We start from the raw sequence: 22,839 nt of genomic DNA, 5'->3' as shown, positions 1-22,839 counted from the left end.
CTGCAAGCTGCAGCTAAGTTTATAGTCAGACATTATTGTAGACATTTTTAAAGTGCTTACATTCTGGTGTTTTAAAATTCACTTAGTTAGCTGACACTGATCTACTAACACAAACTGAAACCAGTCAAAGCTGACAATCCATTTCAGCTTCAAATATCTCAGCTTGAAGCATCACTCTTGGCAGCTGTGGTTGGAAATTACATCACAAGTACAGGAGTTTCTTGTTCCTCAGCTGAGCAACAAAAAGTATGAAAAATTTGACTCAACAAGACTACATGCCTGTAACTGGCTCTCTGTCCCTCACCACTGTCATGACAGTCTGCTGGAAGTCATGTCAACTGCAGTTATTTAAATGCAATGGTTTACAAAATGCTTTCTTCCATTCCAAATAGGGTTTGTACCATCTCTTTTCAGTATGGAGTAATATGTTAAAACAGGATTCTAAAATCAATCTGGAACTGGAAAACTTAGGCATCGAATAGCATCACAAAGAATCCAAATAACTGTAAAGCAATGGCTGGACACTAAGTTACGATAAAGCTCTTTGAGGCAAATATCAGCTCATCATGGCTCGCATCAAACGATTGTTTTGTGGTTCTCTGTTACTCTGTTTGACAATATGTATGCTGCTCCTTTTTCATTCTGGAAAGGATGCAGTTTTAGTTAACTGCTCAATATGTAAAAAATAATATCAGGTACCACTGTGCTATAAAAATATTAAGTTTAATATTTCTTCTGTATTGATTTACCTGTCCCAAGTAGTTGGCTTTAGTTATAACAATTCACTCCAATTACTTTAAAATTTGCTTCTTTACTTTTTTTAATTAAAAAAAAAAAAAAAACCACCCAAGTTTTTTCCCCGACGTCCATATATTTGTGTCTTAAAAATAGGCTTTTAGGATAGTCTGATAATATATTAGTTGCTGTCTACCCCACAAATACAATTTTTCCAAAATGTGAGAACACTTAAGATTGCTTATTTCAGGTATTAACCAAGACACCTGAAAAGTCTCTGAAGATACACAGAAATGCTATGCATTTTTCATCCATTTACTAACAAAGTGCATGTGAGCCCTACACCGGATAGCATGTACAAACTCATTATGGCTTTACCATCAAAATGGCATATGAATGGGTTCATAGAATCAGGATGCTAATAAATGTCATTAATAAATCTATGTAGAACTGTTGGCAATACAAATTAGAGCTATATTACATTCTGTAAACCTTGACATACCACACTTTACATTATGCAACGAGGCACTATTTACAAATCCACAATAGGTAAAATAATTAACCCTCCAATGTAAATGATGATTTTGCAAAATGCGGGACAAAACCAGTGCTGTTAATTGCAAGTCCTATGCAAGCAAGTTATAGTAAAATCATTGCTAACTACTGGAAGCTTACTTGGATGTTTCTATAGAGGATTTACAGTAATGTGATTTTAGAATGAAATACAGTATGATACAGAGTTAGGATGTACATGTGGAAACAGTAAGTATGGAAATTAATAAGGCAGCATGCTCAAGAACAAGTTTTAAGCAGCACTGATGTTAGATCCTTAGTGGCAACTATATCTGTTATTGTTAATGTTAAAAATTCAGAGTGCAACATAGAAGCCTCATTTAACATAAAAAATGTGCAAATTGTTTTCTTCTTAAAACAAAAGAAAATAACATAGCAAGGAAGATATTCTACCAAATAACATTTTAAAGTCACAGCAAAGTAGACCATCTTCTTTCCAAAATCAGCTACAAGGCACTAAGAGTAGGAAATGGCAAGTAACATGAAAGACTGAATACTGCTCCTCAGTCAGGTCGAAATATGGGGTATTTTGGTAAGAATTCTATTAGTATTACCTGTTGAAGAAGAAAACAACATAACATATTAACCAAATTGATTAGTTCTTTGGAATAATGTCGATGCAACCGTATAAACATTTATTGCCAAGTGCTTGCTACTGGACTTGACATGTGCAGAGCCTATGCCACCCAGACATGTATCATCAATATTTTAAGGGAAAATAGTCTCCTGGATACATAAGCTTAAAAATAAGGTACTGAGAAGAGTCCTTCTGTCCTGAGTCCCATTGGAAAGGACCCTATAGGTTCTGGGATTCCCTCCACAACTTTTTCCACTCTGCTTATCCAGAACACCTCTTTCAGTTGTGGGAGAGCACTTTATACAGTTTTCTGGAATCCAAGAAATCAGTTCAACTCCAGGCTCGTCACTGAGGTTTCTTTATTGGCATACAGTCAAGCTATACTTGAGTTGATCAGGCTTGAGTGTAGGGGTGGGTACAGGTATAACACATCCAAAATACATAATCACTAATCAGTTTATACACATACTTACACTTACTACATATCACACACTATGATTGGTCTACTAATTTTTGTAGCCAATCCCTATCTAAATCATGAGCTGTTCATGCACTCTACTACATGCTAGGCCACTCCACTAGAGCTGCAAGTTATCACACATTGCTTACTATCCTTCTATCTCTTTTCTACTAGCTACACCTTCTACATATTTACAAGGGTACTGTAAATTATGCTTTGTTCATTGTTTCATTTCCTTGCTAAGATTAGACCTATAGTATGCACCAAAGTTTTTGCCTAAGTGACCTTCCCTGAAGTATAAAAGGTAATTTTTATGCCCATCTGAAAACATAGTCGAACAAGATGCACATCTTGAACTCTGCTTTCTTAGATGGATTCACTATCTTGGTCAAAACTCTAGGCAAACGCAAACCAACAAAAATTTGCTGAAGTAGCCAAAAAACTACAAAAATTAAACACTTCTAAGTCTATGCTATATTAGCTACTTGTGAGTTATTTACGATTCTTTAATAAAGGAGAAAGGGAGAGGTTTGTTCAGTGAGTATTCAACAGGTGGAGAGAAACTGAGGATGTGGGTGAAAACTAAGAAGGGGTGTGGGATCTGTAACCTCATTGTAACAGATAGGGCTCCTGGAGACTCTAACTGTCAACTATTATTCAACACAAATCTCTTAGAGTAGGGCTCTGAGCAGGCAATGTTATGAAGGAGAAACCCTGTTTTTAGATGACAATGTCTAAGTTTTACTACATGCAGCAGCTGCTCTGTTATGTTGCCATCTTTGTATATCAAAATAGAATTGTTTCATTCTACTAGCCAAGAGTTTCTGTAGTAAGACATACAAATGGTGAATTTCAAGAGGTTGTGTGCATGTCTGCTGAGAGTGAATTAGTCATGAGGAGACTGAAAGGTAAAGAGTCTGGTAGTTAATGACATTTGAACTATTAAATCACACAGTAGCAATAGATACTAAAAACGTAACAGGAAAAGAATACTCACATATTCCATCATATTGCTAGTTTCACATTTCCTTTTACTCAGCTTCCAGTGCAAACCAAGCTAAGAAAATAATTATTGTGGGATTAAAGGTGTACTATTGCATTATTCTCATCAACACCATAATATAAGCTTCAGCAATAACTAAGTGTTTAAGATCTCAAGTATGTCTTTTTACATTTCATACAGTTTAAGGTGTGAGATGAATTTAGTATTTTAGCTCCAGTCCTAAACAAGCTAATAGCATTCCTGAAATTCCAATTGTGCAATATTTTATTAATTCTAAATAAAGTGGGAAAATAAGTGTATAGATTCTAGTCCTTAATATTTCTTACCTTATGATATAGTCTGTTATTTTCCCATTCTAGCAACTTCTGAATTGATCTTCTAGTCTAGGAAAGAAAGTCGACATTGTATTAGAAATTGCTCAATCTCACTGTCAATCTCATTCCCAAAGGTATTAAAGTTTATATTTGCAGCTCTCAAGAATCACATGTAAAGTGGTAACGTACGTTTTAGGAAAGGATAACTAAGCAAAGAAAGAATTTCACCTTGGGAGAAGTCTTGCCTTTCCAAATCCACTTGTCTCAAGCATAGATTAAAGGGGTGGGAGAGTGGCGCTGTCTCATCAGAATTATAGACTATGATTTCTCTCTAGACTCAGAAGCTCCATCATTCCCAGTACCTTTCTCATCTGTACAATTCTGGAGTCATCTTGGACTCAGCATTTTTGGGTGCCCAAGTAGCTAAGTCAGCAAAACTCCATCTTCCATCTGTTACTGGTCGAAAGATTAGAACCATCTGACCTGGTCGCAGTAATCCATATAGTTCTGACCTCTGGGCTCCAGTATTGCAACTCAGATCTAGGAATGAAGCTACACATGCTGAAAAAAAGCTCCAGCTGGTACAAAAGTCAGCACCTATATGCTTAGCGACTCTGAATGTATCATCCTGGCGCTCTGCTCTCTGCACTGCCTTCCGAGTATATCAAGTCCAATTCAAGGTCTATGTCCTGATATGCAAAATCCTCTAAGGGACTGGCCACATGTACCTAACAGATCACCTGTCTTGCAACCAGTTCAGACATGCTATGATGGTTATGTTCCACCAGAGCAAGGGAACTCTTAACACACTTTGAGAGTCACAAATACAGGAAACAGAATATACATAGGAGCTGGATCTACAATATGGAACTAAAAAATAAGTGACCTTCAAAATAGCCACTTGGAGGGTAAAATGGAAAATTCATTTCTTAAACTAATCAAATTATTTCACCAATAAGATGAGGGAAGGGGGAAGAAAAAAAAAAAGACAGCAATCCATAGATTTCAAGCCACAAAGGTTGTGATCTATTCTGACCCCTGCATAACACAAACCATAGAATTTCACCCAGTAATTCCTATGTCAAACCCAATAACTGTGGTTGGGCTAGAGCATCTCTTTTAGAAAGACATCCAATCTTGATTTAAAGATTTCAAGTGGGGGAGAATCCACCATTTCCCTTGATAAGTTTTTCTAATTGTTAAACTACTCATTTTTTAAATTTGCCCTTTATTTCCAGTTTGAGTTGGTCTAGCTTCAAATTGCAGTCACTGGATCTTGTTATGCCTTTGTCAAATTAGAGAACCTTTCACTATCAGACATCTTATCATGTGAGTATTTGTACACAGTGATCATGTCACTTAACCCTGTCTTCATTAAACTAATTAGATTAATCTATAATCCTTCACTGTAAGTCATGTTTTCCTGTCCTCAAATCATTTTTACAGCTCTTCTCTGAATCCTCTCCTCTTTTTCAACATTTTTTTTAATAGTGTTTACACCTGAATGGAAACAATATGCCAGTTATGGTCTGATCAGTGCGATATTATCTCCCTACTCCTACTCTCTATATACCTGTTTATACCTTTGAGGATTACATTAACCCTTTTGGCTCCAGCATTGAACTGGGAGCTTGTGTTTATTTGGATGTTTGTCATCATACCTAAATCCTTTTCAGAGTTACTGCTTTCCAGGAGGAAGCTCCCCCTACCCCCCATCCAGATCGCTCTGTAAAAGTGATACAAGTGTTATTTCTATTTTAAATACTTGGGAAGCATTCAGATACACTGATGAACACTGTATAGGATTAGACAAGGGCTATGTCTACACTACAGAGCATATGATGGCATTAGGGTGACCAGATGTCCCGATTTTATAGGGACAGTCCAGTTATTTGGGGCTTTTTCTTATATAGGCTCTTATTACCCCCCCCCACCCCGATTTTTCACACTTGCTGTCTGGTCACCCTAGCTGGCATAGCCCCGCAGCATAGTACGTATGCTGACAGAAGGAGCTATTCTGCTGGTGTAGGAATGCCATGTTAGCTATGCTCACAGAAACACTCTTACGCAAGCATAGCTGTGCCTATATGGGGTTTTTTTTGTTCGCATAGCTATGTTGCAAGGACGTACAGTTTTTTTCATGCCCCTGACTGACATAGCTATGACAGTACACATTTTCAGTGTAGATCAAGCCTAGGTTAGAGTGCTTGGAGATCTTTTCTGGGGACCAGTGAAGGAGGGAAACTGAGGCAGATGCAGCAGTCGTGCTGCGTCCTGCCATGGAAGGGCACTCAAGGAGAAGCCAACTGTATAACATCAGTCCAGTGGGTTAAAGCACTATGCTTTTCAATCCTGAAATCAGGGTTGAACCATTATGTAGTCAAACATTAAATGTAGTCTCCTTGTACACCCCAGCAAAGGTTTGTCCTCTATTATAAAAACCACATATTTTGGTTCTCTCTACTTAAGAAAGGCCCAAAAATCGTACTATAAGGGATGCTGCAGGGCAGAGTGAGTATGATCTGGAAGAGGGGCATGGGAAAATGCCTGCCTGCATTCTGTTCTATTATTGTTACTTTCATGAGCAAATTGAAGGAGCTGCCAAACCATTTCTCTCTGCATGTGGTGCAACCTGTAGGCTTTTTTTGGGTGGAGTTTAGTGCACTTTCCTTTTCATAATTAGCTCACTAGAGAAGAAAAAAAACTAGATAATGAGAGAAATGGCCCAATCTTTTGACCTTAGCAACATTAACATTAGCTTCCATTCACAATGATAAATCCTGATATGAAACTAGAAAAGTAACTGATGGATGAAGAAAAGGAGTACTTGTGGCACCTTAGAGACTAACAAATTTATTTGAGCATAAGCTTTTGTGAGCTACAGCTCATTTCATCGGATATATGGGAAAGCTTATGCTCAAATAAATTTGTTAGTCTCTAAGGTGCCAAAAATACTCCTTTTCTTTTTGCAGATACAGACTAACACGGCTGCTACTCTGAAACCTGATGGATGAAGGAATATACTATTTCTTCCTTTAATAAACTGTACAATGTACACAGGTTTACAAAGAGATTTCAGTCTATTTAGGATGTTCTTTGGCTCATTAATTGATACTCCAGCACAACTCATTGTTATTAACAAAATTCAACATTGTTTACTTTGTGTGTGTGTGTGTATATATTTATATATATAATCACACACACAATATTCTGTTACTATTAAAGATTAATAGCTAGCAAACATATCTCACCAGTTAAAGGGAGACTTACAATGGCAACTGGGGATACAGAAAGAAGTTTCAGAATAAATAAAGGCATTGTTACTTAAAGGTTATTAAACATTAGCAGCAGTTGTCAATTTTTGGTCACAATGCAACTTTGAAATGTGCACTTACTCTTTTATTAAGACAGATAACAGGCCACAGGCTGCAACCGAGGGTGCAGCAGCAGCACAGACAGCCACAAAGCAGCCATTTTACATTGACAGGGAGATTCTTCCTTAAACACGCATTCACACGGCTGATACTAGTCTTAAATTCTTCTGGCGCAACCTACAACAGAAATGGCAAACTTTAACTGGAAGCCATTGCAGATGTGCTTTCTTAGTCAATGGTTCCATGGATTATAATATAAGTGACAGAGGTACAGTTATTAGGTGTGAAACAAAGCTGCAGAAATCCTCCAAAAACATTGCTAGTATAGCTAGTGTGAAAGTTCACCTTCCTAAATCAAGTCCATTTACCTGGTGCTTTTGAAATTTTGTTTATGTAAAAATGAAAATTGCAGTAAGTTAGAAGAGTTTCTTCCCATGTTCTCTTGCAACTGTCAATAAATCAGTTGTGTTGATAACACAACCATCCCCTGTAAAACTAGATTAGGAAGAGAGACAAGCAACACACAAAATTGGTGATGTTGACAAAAAATTGGATGAAAAAGACATTTTGGTTTTCATGGAAACAAAAGGTAACTTTGTATGTAAAAAAGTGCCATTTCACACACAAAACAAGTGTTCATCACTGTATCTAATTTCTCCCTATCACAAGCTTGTAACATGCATGTGAAGTTGCACTCTCTTTGGAGCAAAGAGCTGTGCTTGCCAATAGAAATGAAAGTATTTCTTCCAGGAACAAATTACTGATTGGTACCATCCCACAGCTCTGATTACGGTATCCTGCTGAGGAGGTGTAACCAAGAAGGGAACAGGCGAGTTATAATAGCTATGCTTTATATAGAAGTATAAAACATGCCTAGGATCAACAGCATGCTGAACACTGATGTGAAGGTTTGAAGTATTAGCTGTATTCCTTCCTATTTCAACTAATGTTGTTGTTTGCTACGGTGTACAAGTCATACAATGAAGAGTGGCTGGCTCTGAGATAAGTAAAAGTTACAAACATTGGCCAAGATTTTTCAAAGTGACTGGTGGTTCTGGATGCCTCCAGGGTGCTTAACTTGAAAGACTTTAAAGGGGCCTGATTTTCAGAGCATGGACGCTCAGTGCTTTCTGAAAGTTAGGGCTCTTTAAAGTCTAAGTGACACACTCACTAACCAAGGCACCCCAAAATCACTAATCACTCTGGAAAGCCTTGGCCAAGGTCTTCATGACTGAAAGTTTACTAAGACAGTGATATACAGTGAAGTACATTTATCCCCTTTCACGTACAGAAACCCCCACCCCGATTTATAAAACATTCCCCCATCCAATGAAATGATTAACTACTGCAAGTATCACAAATAAACTGTGTATTGACAGTTGTTATCTGTGTGAATATCCACCGTCTTTGCTCTGATCAGAGGAATAAAAGCATGAAGCCCTCAGCCCCAACCAGTTACTGTTTAATATAAGTTCCTGAGATCTGCTCATTGACAACACGAGTTAGAAGTCCACAACTCTTCTTATAGGAGGCAAACTAGTACCTTCCAAGAACTCCAAAAAGTTCTTAAGTGTCAGAACCTGAGTGACACTAAGACCAAATTTCCCCATATGCACTCAACTTCAGCATTGGGCAGAGAACAAGTGATCTTTAGAAAATTAATCATGCCCCAATAAGTTGACTCTTAGAAGCCAAGTGTCTAATATGGAAACAACTTCAGGCTCTGCTGACAAAGATTGGCGACCACAATTGCCAGACACAAGCCACTTTGTAGTTTGCAATTTCACTGACTGAGATAATCTCTCTCATTGAACCTGAGGTGCTTTCTATGCTCGTTTTATCAAAGATGTGGGAGCATGAGTTCTGGCAATCTTCTCAATTTAAAGCAGGACTTATACGGCTCACAGATGTAGTGAGACTTTGGCACCCGCACCAATTTTGTAGTCTCAATTGTCACATGAGATATTAATATATCCTGTAGTGGTTTACTATGAGAAGGACTGGGGATCAGGATTTGGCCTGAAAAACTGAAAAGCATATATCCATTCAAGAACTCCAGGACCCAGCGACCTGGAGAGAGACTCGATATTCTGCAATGCCTGTGAACATCTTAAAAATTTAAATGGGTTCTAGAGCTTTTGGCAAAACTGCTGTTTCACTGGAAGGGCAGAAGAAGCTGATGGACCAAGATGGATGACTGTTTCTGCAGTGACTAAAAAAAATCTCCTGCACCCTTGAGTGATGTGATGAAGAACTATGCTGGACCCAGAAACCAAATTAAAAAATAAAAAAGGCGCTTCTGTTGCTTCCCAGCCTCAGTGATCTTACTATTAATCTAATTGCAGAATTACAAAGCCAGCCATGATGTGGACTACAGTGGTGATAACCAGGGACCTAGTTGCAGGGTCTGACATGTCAATGTAGACCATCAATGAGTAAATTTTGCAAATTTCTGAACTACTCCAGTGAAGGAGATCTTTCATAACTAGAACCAATCTTACGCAAAGTCTCTACCAGACCATGAGGACCAATGCGCATTACTGGCTATCTGTTTGCCCCTATGCTTTCTGCAATTTTTAGAAGCTGACACATGTGCATTTGGGGAATGCCTCAAACTCTGAGAGTACTTGGCTGTTCTACTCATAGGCAAATCTTTTTGCATCCAGGTTCAGACCCTGAAGTGCATTCCAAAATCCAATGACTAGATCCTTCTCCAACAAATACGAGGACTTCCTGGGCAAAGACCCAGAAGAACCTTCTGGCGTCATGCAACAATTCTGAGACACATCTTGCAGGAGTGCTCTTAAGTGCTGCCTGGCTTCCTCCAAGTCAGGGCATGGAGTCCTGAACTACAACCTCTTTTTTGAGCTTCAAAGGAAATCTAAACAGAGTCTACACAAACTCTATGAACTTATTACTAGATGAATACTTTATGAACTAAAATATTCAATTAACTCCAGTCCCAATGCAAGCAGAGGGTAAGGTTCTGTCCACTTAGGTCAATGGAAAGATGTAATGACGTATAATTGCGTATGTGTAGAGGAGCTTACACCCCTGATTTCAGAATGTTGTGACAGAGGCATACAAATACTCCCGCAAAAGCTGCTTTGAAATGAATCCAACTGCTGAATGGCAGGACCTGTGATCTCATAATGGGATCTGTGGGAGCAAAGTAATGAAGAATATAACATGAACATATTTTAACAGGAACTTTGCTGAACACACATGTACTCCACATATGCTCTTAAATTTGAAACCTAATAAGGTAAGTCTTCTGAAATATATCTGGTTATGATTTAAAGATTAGAACATTTACATTTTATATATGCAGCTTCAAAAAGGATATTTTGCAAAACTGGACATAGTAACTGATTAATCTGTTTTTATATTTAAAAAGGAAGCTTTTATTTTTCCATAGTATTGACTATCAAAACTATTACTAGGTTTTAATATGATGAGATTAAATTCTATAGATATTCTTTTAATGGCAACCACTGGAACAACTGAGTAAATTCTAGAATAATTACAATCAAAGACATAACTGATATTGTCAATTTACTTTAACAGAAATCATTGCTACCATAGCAAGAACTTTTCAGAAGTGTACAGTACATTGATTGTTATATGAGGTTACAAATCTTTGTTTAGCATTAAGGCAAAAATCCCATCTCCTGCAGCCATACCATCCATCCTGATTGGTGAGAAAGGATTAGGGGTTTGTTTCCTGGACACAGAGAAACCCTCAAGAATTGGACTTTACATAGAGCATGAGCAACCCCTACACAACCTCAACCAAATCTTGCTACATTCCATCCCGCAATTTCTGTACACCAGAAATGCATCTGTTTCACTGCAACTGTTGCTCTTTCACATCTGCAGAGGAGGGGGCAGAAAATGTTGAAGGTAGGCGGTAGCAGGATCCTAAGAGCTAAGAACATAGAAAAGACTGCAGGAGTGGGTGCCAAAAAACCACAACAGCTGTTTCCTGACCATTTGGATCACTGATCATTAAAATCAGTGGTGATTTGGGTTTGCACATAAGCCAGGCTTTCTGCCAGTTAACAAAAGAACATTAATCAGGATGGTACTTTTTGGTAGCATGAATGAATAACTATGAAGCGTTTTTTGGGTTTTTTTTGGCTAAGGAAACAAGCTTGCAGTCTTTGACAAATAGGCTAGTTCAAATACAGTGTATACTTCACAATTTAAAAAACAACAATTTATTCAATTAATTATTTTCATGAGCACAAATGGAACAATTCCAATTGACAGGGACTGAAATATCAAAATTTAAAATACTTTTTTGCACCAGATCTTTCACTGGAATAAAGGAAATATGTTTATCATCACAGCTATTTGTGGATGGGTTTATGTTAATTTTAAAATTAAGGAACATGGCACACAAAATAATCAACCAAGGGAAGTGGGGGAATCCCAGGAATCCCTCGGACTCAGGTTTTTTTAAGAAGGAAAAATGGAAAAAGAATAATATATAGTATAAGAAAAAAAATCCTACAATAGCAGAAGGGTGGAGTAGAAGATTTAATGGGTTTTCTGCCCACCTTTAACTTTTGTGAGACTTATGAAAAATGGATATATTTCCATAACAACACTTCATCTGTTCTCTTAATGCAAATTTTGTATGAAAAAACAAACAAACCTTGGTAGACTGTTGCACAGCCCAGTAACATACAATTTTTGCAGTTACAGATGCTGGATGCTTATTCCCCAGGCATGTTGGGGTTGAGTGTATTAATGAGCCTGTAGCGTTAACTTTTAAGGAAATTAACTGAAATTAGTGTCTTAAATTATGGTTCTGTTCTGAAGTGTGACTCTACACAAATGGCACCTTTTCATTCAAGAGGAGTTAAGCATTTGTGTTTTCAGAGTCGTATATGTCTACTTTAAGTGACAAAAATAAATGACTACTTTTTGCTCCAGCTAGCACTGCATAGCCAACTTTGCTAAAGGAGTGGGAACTGGATTCTAGTCTCTCTTTTGCACCATGCATAGCCTTGCTCACAACATTACATCATCTGGCACAAACTTACTGAAGGCAATGGAGTTACATAGATGTCTCTAGTATGCAAGTCTTTTTACCACAGTTTTAGAAATCAAGCAATGATAAATAGGTCTGTGAATCAGAGATACTTTTCTCCATTAGAAACTTAAGTTTTGGTACTCTATACCAAGGTGATTCACCTTGGAATAGACAGAAATAATATAATTCTGTTCATGTCAGTTTACAATTAATTTACAGCTCAGCAACCTTTGTCTCAAATTAAAGAACAAATGCTTTCAACAGATAAAAACTGAGTTTTAAACCCATCTATTTTATAAGCATTCATACCATGTTCATTTGTACATATAGGTACTGTAGGTGTTTATTAAAAAAAGTTACTGCACATTTGGTATCAAATTCTTTTGTAATCCAATAAAGATGTAGCATTTTACACATCAGGAAATTAATAATGGACTGTATTTTTGATGAAATACATAATATTCTGCCAATTTACCAATACAATGCCTTCCAGAACATAAATTCTAAGTGGACCATACCCATTTTGTTGCTGCATTGAATCTGTAGCTTTTCTCCATTTGATTCTGAATCTTTGAGAGATTAATTTAAAAAGTGTTGTATTGGAAAGATTTTAGTTAATTGTCAATACATAATTCATAGCATGCTTAAACGCTGCATTTGAATAATTTTTGGGAAAAAAAATCGCTTGGAGCATTTCTGTCTGGATCTTGAAAAGAAAAAAAGATAAGTACGCTGCTTCTGGCTGTGCAGTCCACATTGTAGAGAGAGATTAGTTCCTTTTAGGCCTTTAAAAAAAAAAAAAAAACATAAAAGAGGGGGGATCGTAATATTTTACAACAGGATGCAAGAGAATCTGCAAACAGAGGAAGAGAGCCAGTAAAGCCCAGCAGGTCTGATCTGCCTCCTTCAATCATCGTGATCACAAACCCTATCCATCACATGTCATGTTGGATCACAATACTAAGGGTACATTTTATGGCTTACACTTCCCTGCATTGCACACTAATCTTTGTATAGGACCCCTTATTGTTTTAAGATCAGGGCAGGAAGCTCCACTTTCTTCTTTAAGGTTCACTGGCTCTGTCATTTTCTTGTCACCTGGAGCAGTGTGCTGTTGTGCCATATATCATGAATAGTACTTTTCCAGTTTGGTTTAGCCTTTGTGATAATGAAGGAATCTCCTCTTTCCTAAACCTGTAGGACTATAAGTTATATTGCATACAAGATTACAGATAAGTCTTAGTTTAAATAGCATTTTAAACAAACTATTTAAAATGGACTCTACATATCTAAAAAAATATACATCTAGAATTTGGCCACCAAAACTCATCAAGCTAGATTTAAAATAATGAAGTTATACAATCTGTATTTTAGATATTAGATCCTACCTCTCGTTCAACTCTTAAAAACTGTAAAGAATCAAAAACATGCACCATCGACAGTTTGAAGACCCAGTTCAACTTAGGCAGATGTGTTAAGGTTAGTATCAGTTTATCTTGAAAGAGAAGAAGCTGACTAGATTAGTAGGCCCAATTTTTGACCCACCTGAAACTTTCCGCCTTTATATCTGTTTTCAGAGTCCATGTAACCTCCACTACACATGTGCCCATTTCCCCAAAAAAGAGAGCAATGCTTCAGTGTGCTTTTCAGTTTACTATTTTATGTTCTCTTATTTACTCTACATCTTAGCACTCAAGAATGCTATAATGAATAACCAGTACCTGTAAACAATGGGGGAATATTTTAGTTAAGAAACAGATTAGCGTTGTAATAACAAGAATACCTAGCACTTCAATAGCACTTGTCCATAGATCTCAAAAGCACTTCAAAGTTTAAATATTACTATCCTTGTGTTACAGAGGGGGAAACTGAGGCTTACACAGGTTAAGCGAATTTCCCAGAGTCACAGCATGAGCCAGTATCATAATTCCAAAGAGTTAATATTTTTGGGAGACAGTTCCTAGACAGCATCTTTTTAAAAATTAGACCTTTAATGTTACTTTACAGATTTACCTTTGGGTTTTCCTCCAGTAATATTTATTATAAAAGAAAACACAGCCCACATCTAATGGCTTAACTAATGCATCCAAGCTGCTGGACTGGATATTATGAACTCACAGATCTATTACATTGTTATGCCTGTGTTCTGAATAAAATACTACTTTGTTTTAGTGCATTGTGCATTATTCTTAACAAAAAATTCTTATACATTTTAACAATAGAATGGTTGACTAAAGAAGGGACTATGCTATGTATAACATGGACTTCCAGAGCACAATCATTCTGATGCTTTTTACATTTTTAAAATAAATGTAACAACTAACTGCAAAATTCACCCTTGTGAACTTTGGGTGCCACTGAAAATACATTTATACTGAATTTAAACAGACATGTTTTGTTTTTTTTAAAATAGATCAACAAATGGCCAACTGCCATGTGCATGTTTGCTTCTTGTAATTCACCTGAGCACAAGATTCTTCTTCAAAACCAAAGATGATAGTAACTGGCAGTTAGCTTGAATAAAAAGCAAATAATTTCTCTTGCTATCGATTAATTGCAGTAAACTCACACGATTAACTCAAAAAATGAATCGTGTATTAATTGTACTGTTAAACAATAGAATACCAATTGAAATTTATTAAATGTTTTTGGATGTTCTTCTAGATTTTCAAATATATTGATTTCAATTTCAACACAGAATATAAAGTGTAGAGTGCTCACTTTAGATTATTTTTATTACAAATATTTGCACTGTAAAAATGATAAAAGAAATCGTATTTTTCAATTCACCTCATACAAGTACCGTAGAGCAACCTCTTTATCGTGAAAGTGCAACTGACAAATGTAATTTTTTTTTGTTACACAACTGCATTCAAAAATAAAACAAAGTCCACTCAGTCCTACTTCTTGTTCAGACAATCACAAAGAGAAATAAGTTTGTTTACATTTACGGGAGATAATGCTATCTGCTTCTTATTTACAATGTTACCTGAAAGTGAGAACAGGCATTCGTATGGCACTTTTGTAGCTGGCATTGTAGAGTATTTACATGCCAGATATGCTAAACATTCGGAAGCTTCTTCATGCTCCCACCACCATTCCAGAGGACATGCTTCCATGCTGACGCTTGTTAAAAAAATAATGCATTAATTAAATTTATGACTGAACTGCTTTGGGGAGAACTGTATGTCTCCTGTTATATTTTACCTGCATTCTGCCACATATTTCAAGTTATAGCAGTCTCAAATGATGACCCAACACATGTTGTTCATTTTAAGAGCACTTTCACTGTAGATGTGACAAAATACCAATGTGAAATTTCTAAAGATAGCTACAGCACTTGATCCAAGTTTGAAGTGCCTTTCAAAATCTGACAGAGACCAAGTATGGAGCATGCTTTCAGAAATCTTAAAAGTGCAACACTCTGATGCGGAAACTACAGAACCTGAACCATCAAAAAGGAAAAATCAACCTTCTGCTGGTGGCCTCTGACTCAGATGATGAAAATGAACATGCGTTGGTCCACACTGCTTTGGATCATTATCTAGCAGAACCTGTCATCAGCATGGATGCATGTCCTCTGGAATAGTGGTTGAAGCATGAAGGTACATATGAATCTTTACCGTATCTGGCACATAAATATCTTGCGATGCTGGCTATAACAGTGCCATACGACTGCCCGTTCTCACTTTCAGATGACATTGTAAACAAGAAGTGGGCAGCATTATCTTCTGCAAATGTAAACAAACTTGTTTGTCTGAGCAATTGGCTGAACACAAAGTAGGACTGAATGGACTTTCTAGGTTCTGAAGTTTTACACTGTTTTATTTTTGAATGCAGCTATTTTTTTGTATATAATTCTACATTTGTAAGTTCAACTTTCATGATAAAGAGATTGCACTACAGTAGTTGTATTGTATTAGGTGAGTGAAAAATACTATTTCTTTTGCTTTTTACAATGCAAATATTTGTAATAAAATATAAAGTGAACACCGTACACTTTGTATTCTGTGTTGTAATTGAAATCAATATATTTGAAAATGTAGAAAACATCCAAAATATTTAAATAAATGGTATTATTATTATTATTATTATTATTATTAACAGTGCGATTATTCGCATGATTAATTGTGATTAATTTTTTTAATCACTTGACAGCCCTACTTTTTATCCCACAGAGACTATTTATTTCAACATTTCTATAATTGAGAACAGCTCCTCAAATTGGTATGGGAAAAAGGTAAAAACACAGATTCTGATTTCTGAAAACAAAAAATGTACAGTAGAACCTCAGAGTTACAAACACCAGTTTTGAACTGACCAGTCAACCACACACCTGAACCAGAAGTACACAATCAGGCAGCAGCAGGAAAACAAACAAACTAAAAAACAAGACAGTACTGTGTTAAAATGTAAAAAAAAATTACTAAATACTACTAAAAAAATAAAGGGAAAGTTTAATTTTGTTTTGATAAGATAAGTAAACTTTCTGTACTTGTTTCATTTAAATTAAGATGGTTAAAAGCAGCATTTTTTTCTGCATAGTAAAATTTCAAAGTTGTATTAAGTAATGTTCAGTTGTAAACTTTTGAAAGAACAACCATAATGTTTTTTACAGAGTTACAAACATTTCAGAGTTACGAACAACCTCCATTCCTGAGGTGTTCGTAACTCTGAGGTTCTACTGTATCCTGCACCCAGTTAGATCAGATATGATTTATTATTTACAAAATCATATGAAAGCCCGCAACAAGTAAGAATGAGAGGGGGATATAAGAAACCAGTCAACTTCGATTTTTTCCCTCTGAACCTAAAAAAGAGAAAAGTCAGTTGACCTGTAATGAAAACTTTTGCTATTGAACCTGGAGAATGCTCATAAAACCAGTTAGCTCTGAAAACACCATTAAGAGGAAAATGAGAGAGAGACTGACGTTTCCATTAAAGTTTAATTTAAACTAGCATTTGTTAATTTCAATATTGAATTATGCTTTAACAATTATTCATGAAATTTTCCGTACTTGTAGCTTCATTTATAGAAAAATATGCTTATTTGAAAAATCTGTTGAATTTTCACATTTTTTTCAAATCAAGTTTAGTTTGTTGCTTTACATCAAGGAATTATTTCTGAAAGTTTAACTCAAGACCCAGGAGAATACACCAACATGTAATGTGGCAAAAACCCCTTTAGTGATACTGGGTCTAATTCAAAACCCAAGGAAGTCAACGAGATCCTTTCCCTACTTCAGTGAAATCTGGATTAGGCCCAGATTTACCAGGTTGCCTTCTGACACCTTGAAAATCCAAATGGCAACCGGCTTTTCCACAATTTAATTCAACTGCTGTCAAATAATATGTGGGACAGAGACTCAGTATTTTCATAATCATCATGTTCCAGGAGGAGAAACAGGTGGATTTGTCAGAACCAGACAGACGATGCCATTCAAATGCATTTATGTACAATGTTAATATGACTCAATAGTGAGTGCAAAGGCAGTAGCAGACCTTAGCTACATGCTTTGTCACTAGGGAGAGTAACAAGAGCTGAACCTTCCGTCCCCAGATTCTGAAAGGGATAGTACAATATGGGATGAAACACAGAAAAAAGGAGTAATGTAACTGAATTTAAAGGTATGAAAGACATGAGAAAAGTCATAAAGTCAGAACAAATCTGAAACAGAGGTAATATATGAACAAAGAAAGGTTTTAAAGCAAGAACCAAGAATCTGGTCACAACATTTCATTAACAGATGACTATCAATTTAAAAAGGGGATTTCTGCGAACCTCTGTCAGTCGAGATACAGAATACTATGGAAAGTGGGAGAATTTTCTCCAAAAACGTGGTGAGGCGACTGTACTTTTTCTTCTGCAAAAGATCATCTCTACAAATGACCAAATAACTATAGATCTACTTAGCAAAAGGATCAAACTTTTTTTCATTTACAGGCTTACACTGGAGGCCAAACTGTCTATGGAGAAATGGAATTCTACCTCCCACCCCCACCCCAAAAAAATGTTAAAGTGAATTCAGTGCTTGAGAGAGAAACCAGACTGAAAGGCAGTGAACCAACTGGTAGCACGGGCTTCTGGATCCATAAACCCAGGGTGTGCCATTGTCATGTTTTGAAGAGACTGCCTATAGAGAAGTGTAGATACTGTAGGTGATGTCAGACCCCCTTGGTCCCTGGTCTTTCTTTGCTCAGACTGCCAATGACTGCAACTGTGGTGAGCAGTTTTTATGATGTGGACATGTGCACTAGGAACTGGGCAGCGACTGCCAAATTGGTTCATGTAGGACAGAGTGGCAGACAGTAACAACCTCCTGTCAGTACTGACCTGGAAAGGATTTGGCTTAGACTTATTCTACCTGAATTCAAGAATAATGCTTCTAGACATTTGAAATGCACAAACTATTAGATGAACTGTCTTTTGAATTCAAAATTTCAATGCAAACTCAGACTTACTTTTCCTGTCAGGACAGAGGGAAATTCTGTGTCAAACTTGTTGCTCAAGCCAAACCTTGAAGACAAAAGAGACAAACAAAATATATTCCATCCAACTTATTTCTTTCCCTTTTAAAAATATATGTTATGCAACACTTGATTTGGTGTTTAAGGGAAAAAAAGAATGAGAGTAGACTGTTTTCCCATATTTTTGTTTGTACCGTTAACATATTATGCAAGATTTCATGAATTTAAAGTGTTTTTACAACTAAAATGCTTTTACTGAAAAAAAAATTGACTAGAAGTGTAGCTTGTTGCCTTCTTGAAGCAAGTAATTTTTAAACAGATAGTCAGACAAAGAATTCTCAGAAAGTAGCAGTAATCCAAATTTAAAACTGAGATTCTTTAAAAAACAAAACAAAACTATTCATGTTAGACTCCAATTCCAATTTGAAGAGGTCTAATTAATCATTTTATACAAGTTATTAGTTTGTGCCTGTTCATGTCACTAATTCACATACAGCAGATATATCTAGCAATAAATAAATAATAAAAACTAATTTGTCTTCCCTATACAAAACCAGTAGCCTAATATTTAAGAATAGTTATATTAAGTTGAAGCAAATTCACACATGCAATATCTATGAAAACTCGTGGACACCATAGATTTTAAGAAATATGAATTTTAAGCAAAATAAATTTTACGTTCATTAACAAGAGTGGCTGGATTTCTATCAGCAAAGTATTCATGTAAAGTCTACACATTGCTCAGCAATAGGCAGTGAAACCTAAAGGGAGCCAGGTATCTTGCAGAGCTTAGTAGCTCTGCAAGGGGATAGGAGTAGCTCCTGATCCTACACAAACTGAAAATTTTAATCAGTTTAGTAAGTAAATTGGCTTGTAGATTGCCAGGTTCATGCTTAAACATGTCACTTGGTGAGGTGTAAGCTGCTTTCTTTTTATAAGTATAAAGCTAAGAAGTTAAATAGATTCAGAGGCTAATCCTGCCACTCAGCAAGCATCCTGTGGCTTTGTTATGATTGCTGGGTCCCTCTCCTATGAAGCTCTATCCTTCACAGTTCTACAGGGCATTGAAATATACAGGTAGCCCATGGCCTCATTGAGCTACAAACTTTTATACTTGAAGAAACAAAGCTGTTTACTGTGCATTGAGTTTAGTGCTTCACTATAAACCCTGCTAAATTATCTTACCTGGTTACTTCCAACCTTTCCTTTTAATCATAATATTCCTTTGATGCATTTTGAACACTTATATTTCTTGTAGCAATCTAAGTTTTTTTGGGGAGCGACAGAATATGCATAACAAGCCTCCAAAAACAAAGATTAAAATAAATCACAAGTTCTCTCCCCTCAAAGTTACGTCAGTCATCTATGCAAATGCCAATATTGCTGACCACTACACATGTCCACCATTCATTCCACTACCATTCTGCATACCATAATACCACAGACACTCAAACTTGACAATTAAACACAGTGATACTCAGAGTGAGGCCTGTGAGCTGCAAGTAGCTCTTTAATGTGTCTCTTGTGGCTCTTTGCAGTACGTTATTAAAACACTGTGTGATTTAATTATTAACCAATCTAAGTTAACCACCAGTCCCTGGGTAGGGACCGTCGAATCGTGGAGGTCAACGAATGGCTACGCAGGTGGTGTCGGAGAGAAGGCTTTGGATTCTTTGACCATGGGATGGTGTTCCATGAAGGAGGAGTGCTGGGCAGAGACGGGCTCCATCTTACGAAGAGAGGGAAGAACATCTTTGCCAGCAGGCTGGCTAACCTAGTGAGGAGGGCTTTAAACTAGGTTCACCGGGGGAAGGAGACCAAAGCCCTGAGGTAAGTGGGAAAGCGGGATACCGGGAGGAAGCACAGGCAGGAATGTCTGTGAGGGGAGGGCTCCTGCCTCATACTGGGAATGAGGAGCGATCAACAGGTTATCTCAAGTGCTTATATACAAATGCACAAAGCCTTGGAAACAAGCAGGGAGAACTGGAGGTCCTGGTGATGTCAAGGAATTATGACGTGATTGGAATAACAGAGACTTGGTGGGATAACTCACATGACTGGAGTACAGTCATGGATGGTTATAAACTGTTCAGGAAGGACAGGCAGGGCAGAAAAGGTGGGGGAGTAGCACTGTATGTAAGGGAGCAGTATGACTGCTCAGAGCTCCGGTACGAAACTGTGGAAAAACCTGAGTGTCTCTGGATTAAGTTTAGAAGTGTGTGCAACAAGAGTGATGTCATGGTGGGAGTCTGCTATAGACCACCGGACCAGGGGGATGAGGTGGATGAGGCTTTCTTCCGGCAACTCACGGAAACTACTAGATCGCATGCCCTGATTCTCATGGGTGACTTTAATTTTCCTGATATCTGCTGGGAGAGCAATACAGCGGTGCATAGACAATCCAGGAAGTTTTTGGAAAGCGTAGGGGACAATTTCCTGGTGCAAGTGCTAGGGGAGCCAACTAGGGGGAGCGCTTTTCTTGACCTGCTGCTCACAAACCGGGTAGAATTAGTGGGGGAAGCAAAAGTGGATGGGAATCTGGGAGGCAGTGACCATGAGTTGGTTGAGTTCAGGATCCTGACGCAGGGAAGAAAGGTAAGCAGCAGGATACGGACCCTGGACTTCAGGAAAGCAGACTTTGACTCCCTCAGGGAACAGATGGCCAGGATCCCCTGGGGGACTAACATGAAAGGGAAGGGAGTCCAGGAGAGCTGGCTGTATTTCAAGGAATCCCTGTTGAGGTTACAGGGACAAACCATCCCGATGAGTCGAAAGAATAGTAAATATGGCAGGCGACCAGCTTGGCTTAATGGTGAAATCCTAGCGGATCTTAAACATAAAAAAGAAGCTTACAAGAAGTGGAAGGTTGGACATATGACCAGGGAAGAGTATAAAAATATTGCTCGGGCATGTAGGAAAGATATCAGGAGGGCCAAATCGCACCTGGAGCTGCAGCTAGCAAGAGATGTCAAGAGTAACAAGAAGGGTTTCTTCAGGTATGTTGGCAACAAGAAGAAAGCCAAGGAAAGTGTGGGCCCCTTACTGAATGAGGGAGGCAAGCTAGTGACAGAGGATGTGGAAAAAGCTAATGTACTCAATGCTTTTTTTGCCTCTGTTTTCACTAACAAGGTCAGCTCCCAGACTGCTGTGCTGGGCATCACAAAATGGGGAAGAGATGGCCAGCCCTCTGTAGAGATAGAGGTGGTTAGGGACTATTTAGAAAAGCTGGACGTGCACAAGTCCATGGGGCCGGACGAATTGCATCCGAGAGTGCTGAGGGAATTGGCGGCTGTGATTGCAGAGCCCTTGGCCATTATCTTTGAAAACTCGTGGCGAACGGGGGAAGTCCCGGATGACTGGAAAAAGGCTAATGTAGTGCCCATCTTTAAAAAAGGGAAGAAGGAGGATCCTGGGAACTACAGGCCGGTCAGCCTCACCTCAGTCCCTGGAAAAATCATGGAGCAGGTCCTCAAAGAATCAATCCTGAAGCACTTAGAGGAGAGGAAAGTGATCAGGAACAGTCAGCATGGATTCACCAAGGGAAGGTCATGCCTGACTAATCTAATCGCCTTTTATGATGAGATTACTGGTTCTGTGGATGAAGGGAAAGCAGTGGATGTATTGTTTCTTGACTTTAGCAAAGCTTTTGACACGGTCTCCCACAGCATTCTTGTCAGCAAGTTAAGGAAGTATGGGCTGGATGAATGCACTATAAGGTGGGTAGAAAGCTGGCTAGATTGTCGGGCTCAACGGGTAGTGATCAATGGCTCCATGTCTAGTTGGCAGCCGGTGTCAAGTGGAGTGCCCCAGGGGTCGGTCCTGGGGCCCGTTTTGTTCAATATCTTCATAAATGATCTGGAGGATGGTGTGGATTGCACTCTCAGCAAATTTGCGGATGATACTAAACTGGGAGGAGTGGTAGATACGCTGGAGGGGAGGGATAGGATACAGAAGGACCTAGACAAATTGGAAGATTGGGCCAAAAGAAATCTAATGAGGTTCAATAAGGATAAGTGCAGGGTCCTGCACTTAGGATGGAAGAATCCAATGCACCGCTACAGACTAGGGACCGAATGGCTCGGCAGCAGTTCTGCGGAAAAGGACCTAGGGGTGACAGTGGACGAGAAGCTGGATATGAGTCAGCAGTGTGCTCTTGTTGCCAAGAAGGCCAATGGCATTTTGGGATGTATAAGTAGGGGCATAGCGAGCAGATCGAGGGACGTGATCGTTCCCCTCTATTCGACACTGGTGAGGCCTCATCTGGAGTACTGTGTCCAGTTTTGGGCCCCACACT

At 38.0% G+C, this 22,839-nt stretch overlaps 1 protein-coding gene across 1 annotated transcript in view; it reads right to left on the bottom strand.

The window, feature by feature from the left end:
* Positions 1-836: 836 nt before the first annotated feature.
* CHIC1 (cysteine rich hydrophobic domain 1) overlaps positions 837-22,839 on the bottom strand; it is a 28,649-nt gene continuing 6,646 nt past the window's right edge. Inside the window, exons 2-6 of the mRNA XM_038417133.2 lie at positions 18,540-18,594; positions 7,058-7,213; positions 3,675-3,731; positions 3,343-3,402; positions 837-1,862 (exon numbers count right to left, since the gene is read on the bottom strand). Of these exons, the coding sequence (XP_038273061.1) occupies positions 1,812-1,862; positions 3,343-3,402; positions 3,675-3,731; positions 7,058-7,213; positions 18,540-18,594 (379 nt within the window). The 3' untranslated portion in view covers positions 837-1,811. The remainder of the gene's footprint in view (positions 1,863-3,342; positions 3,403-3,674; positions 3,732-7,057; positions 7,214-18,539; positions 18,595-22,839) is intronic.

This window comes from Dermochelys coriacea, chromosome 9 (assembly GCF_009764565.3).
Source record: "Dermochelys coriacea isolate rDerCor1 chromosome 9, rDerCor1.pri.v4, whole genome shotgun sequence".
NCBI classification, from domain to species: domain Eukaryota; kingdom Metazoa; phylum Chordata; order Testudines; family Dermochelyidae; genus Dermochelys; species Dermochelys coriacea.
Note: the sequence above shows the minus strand (reverse complement) of the source record. Positions and strands in the feature narration are given on the sequence as shown.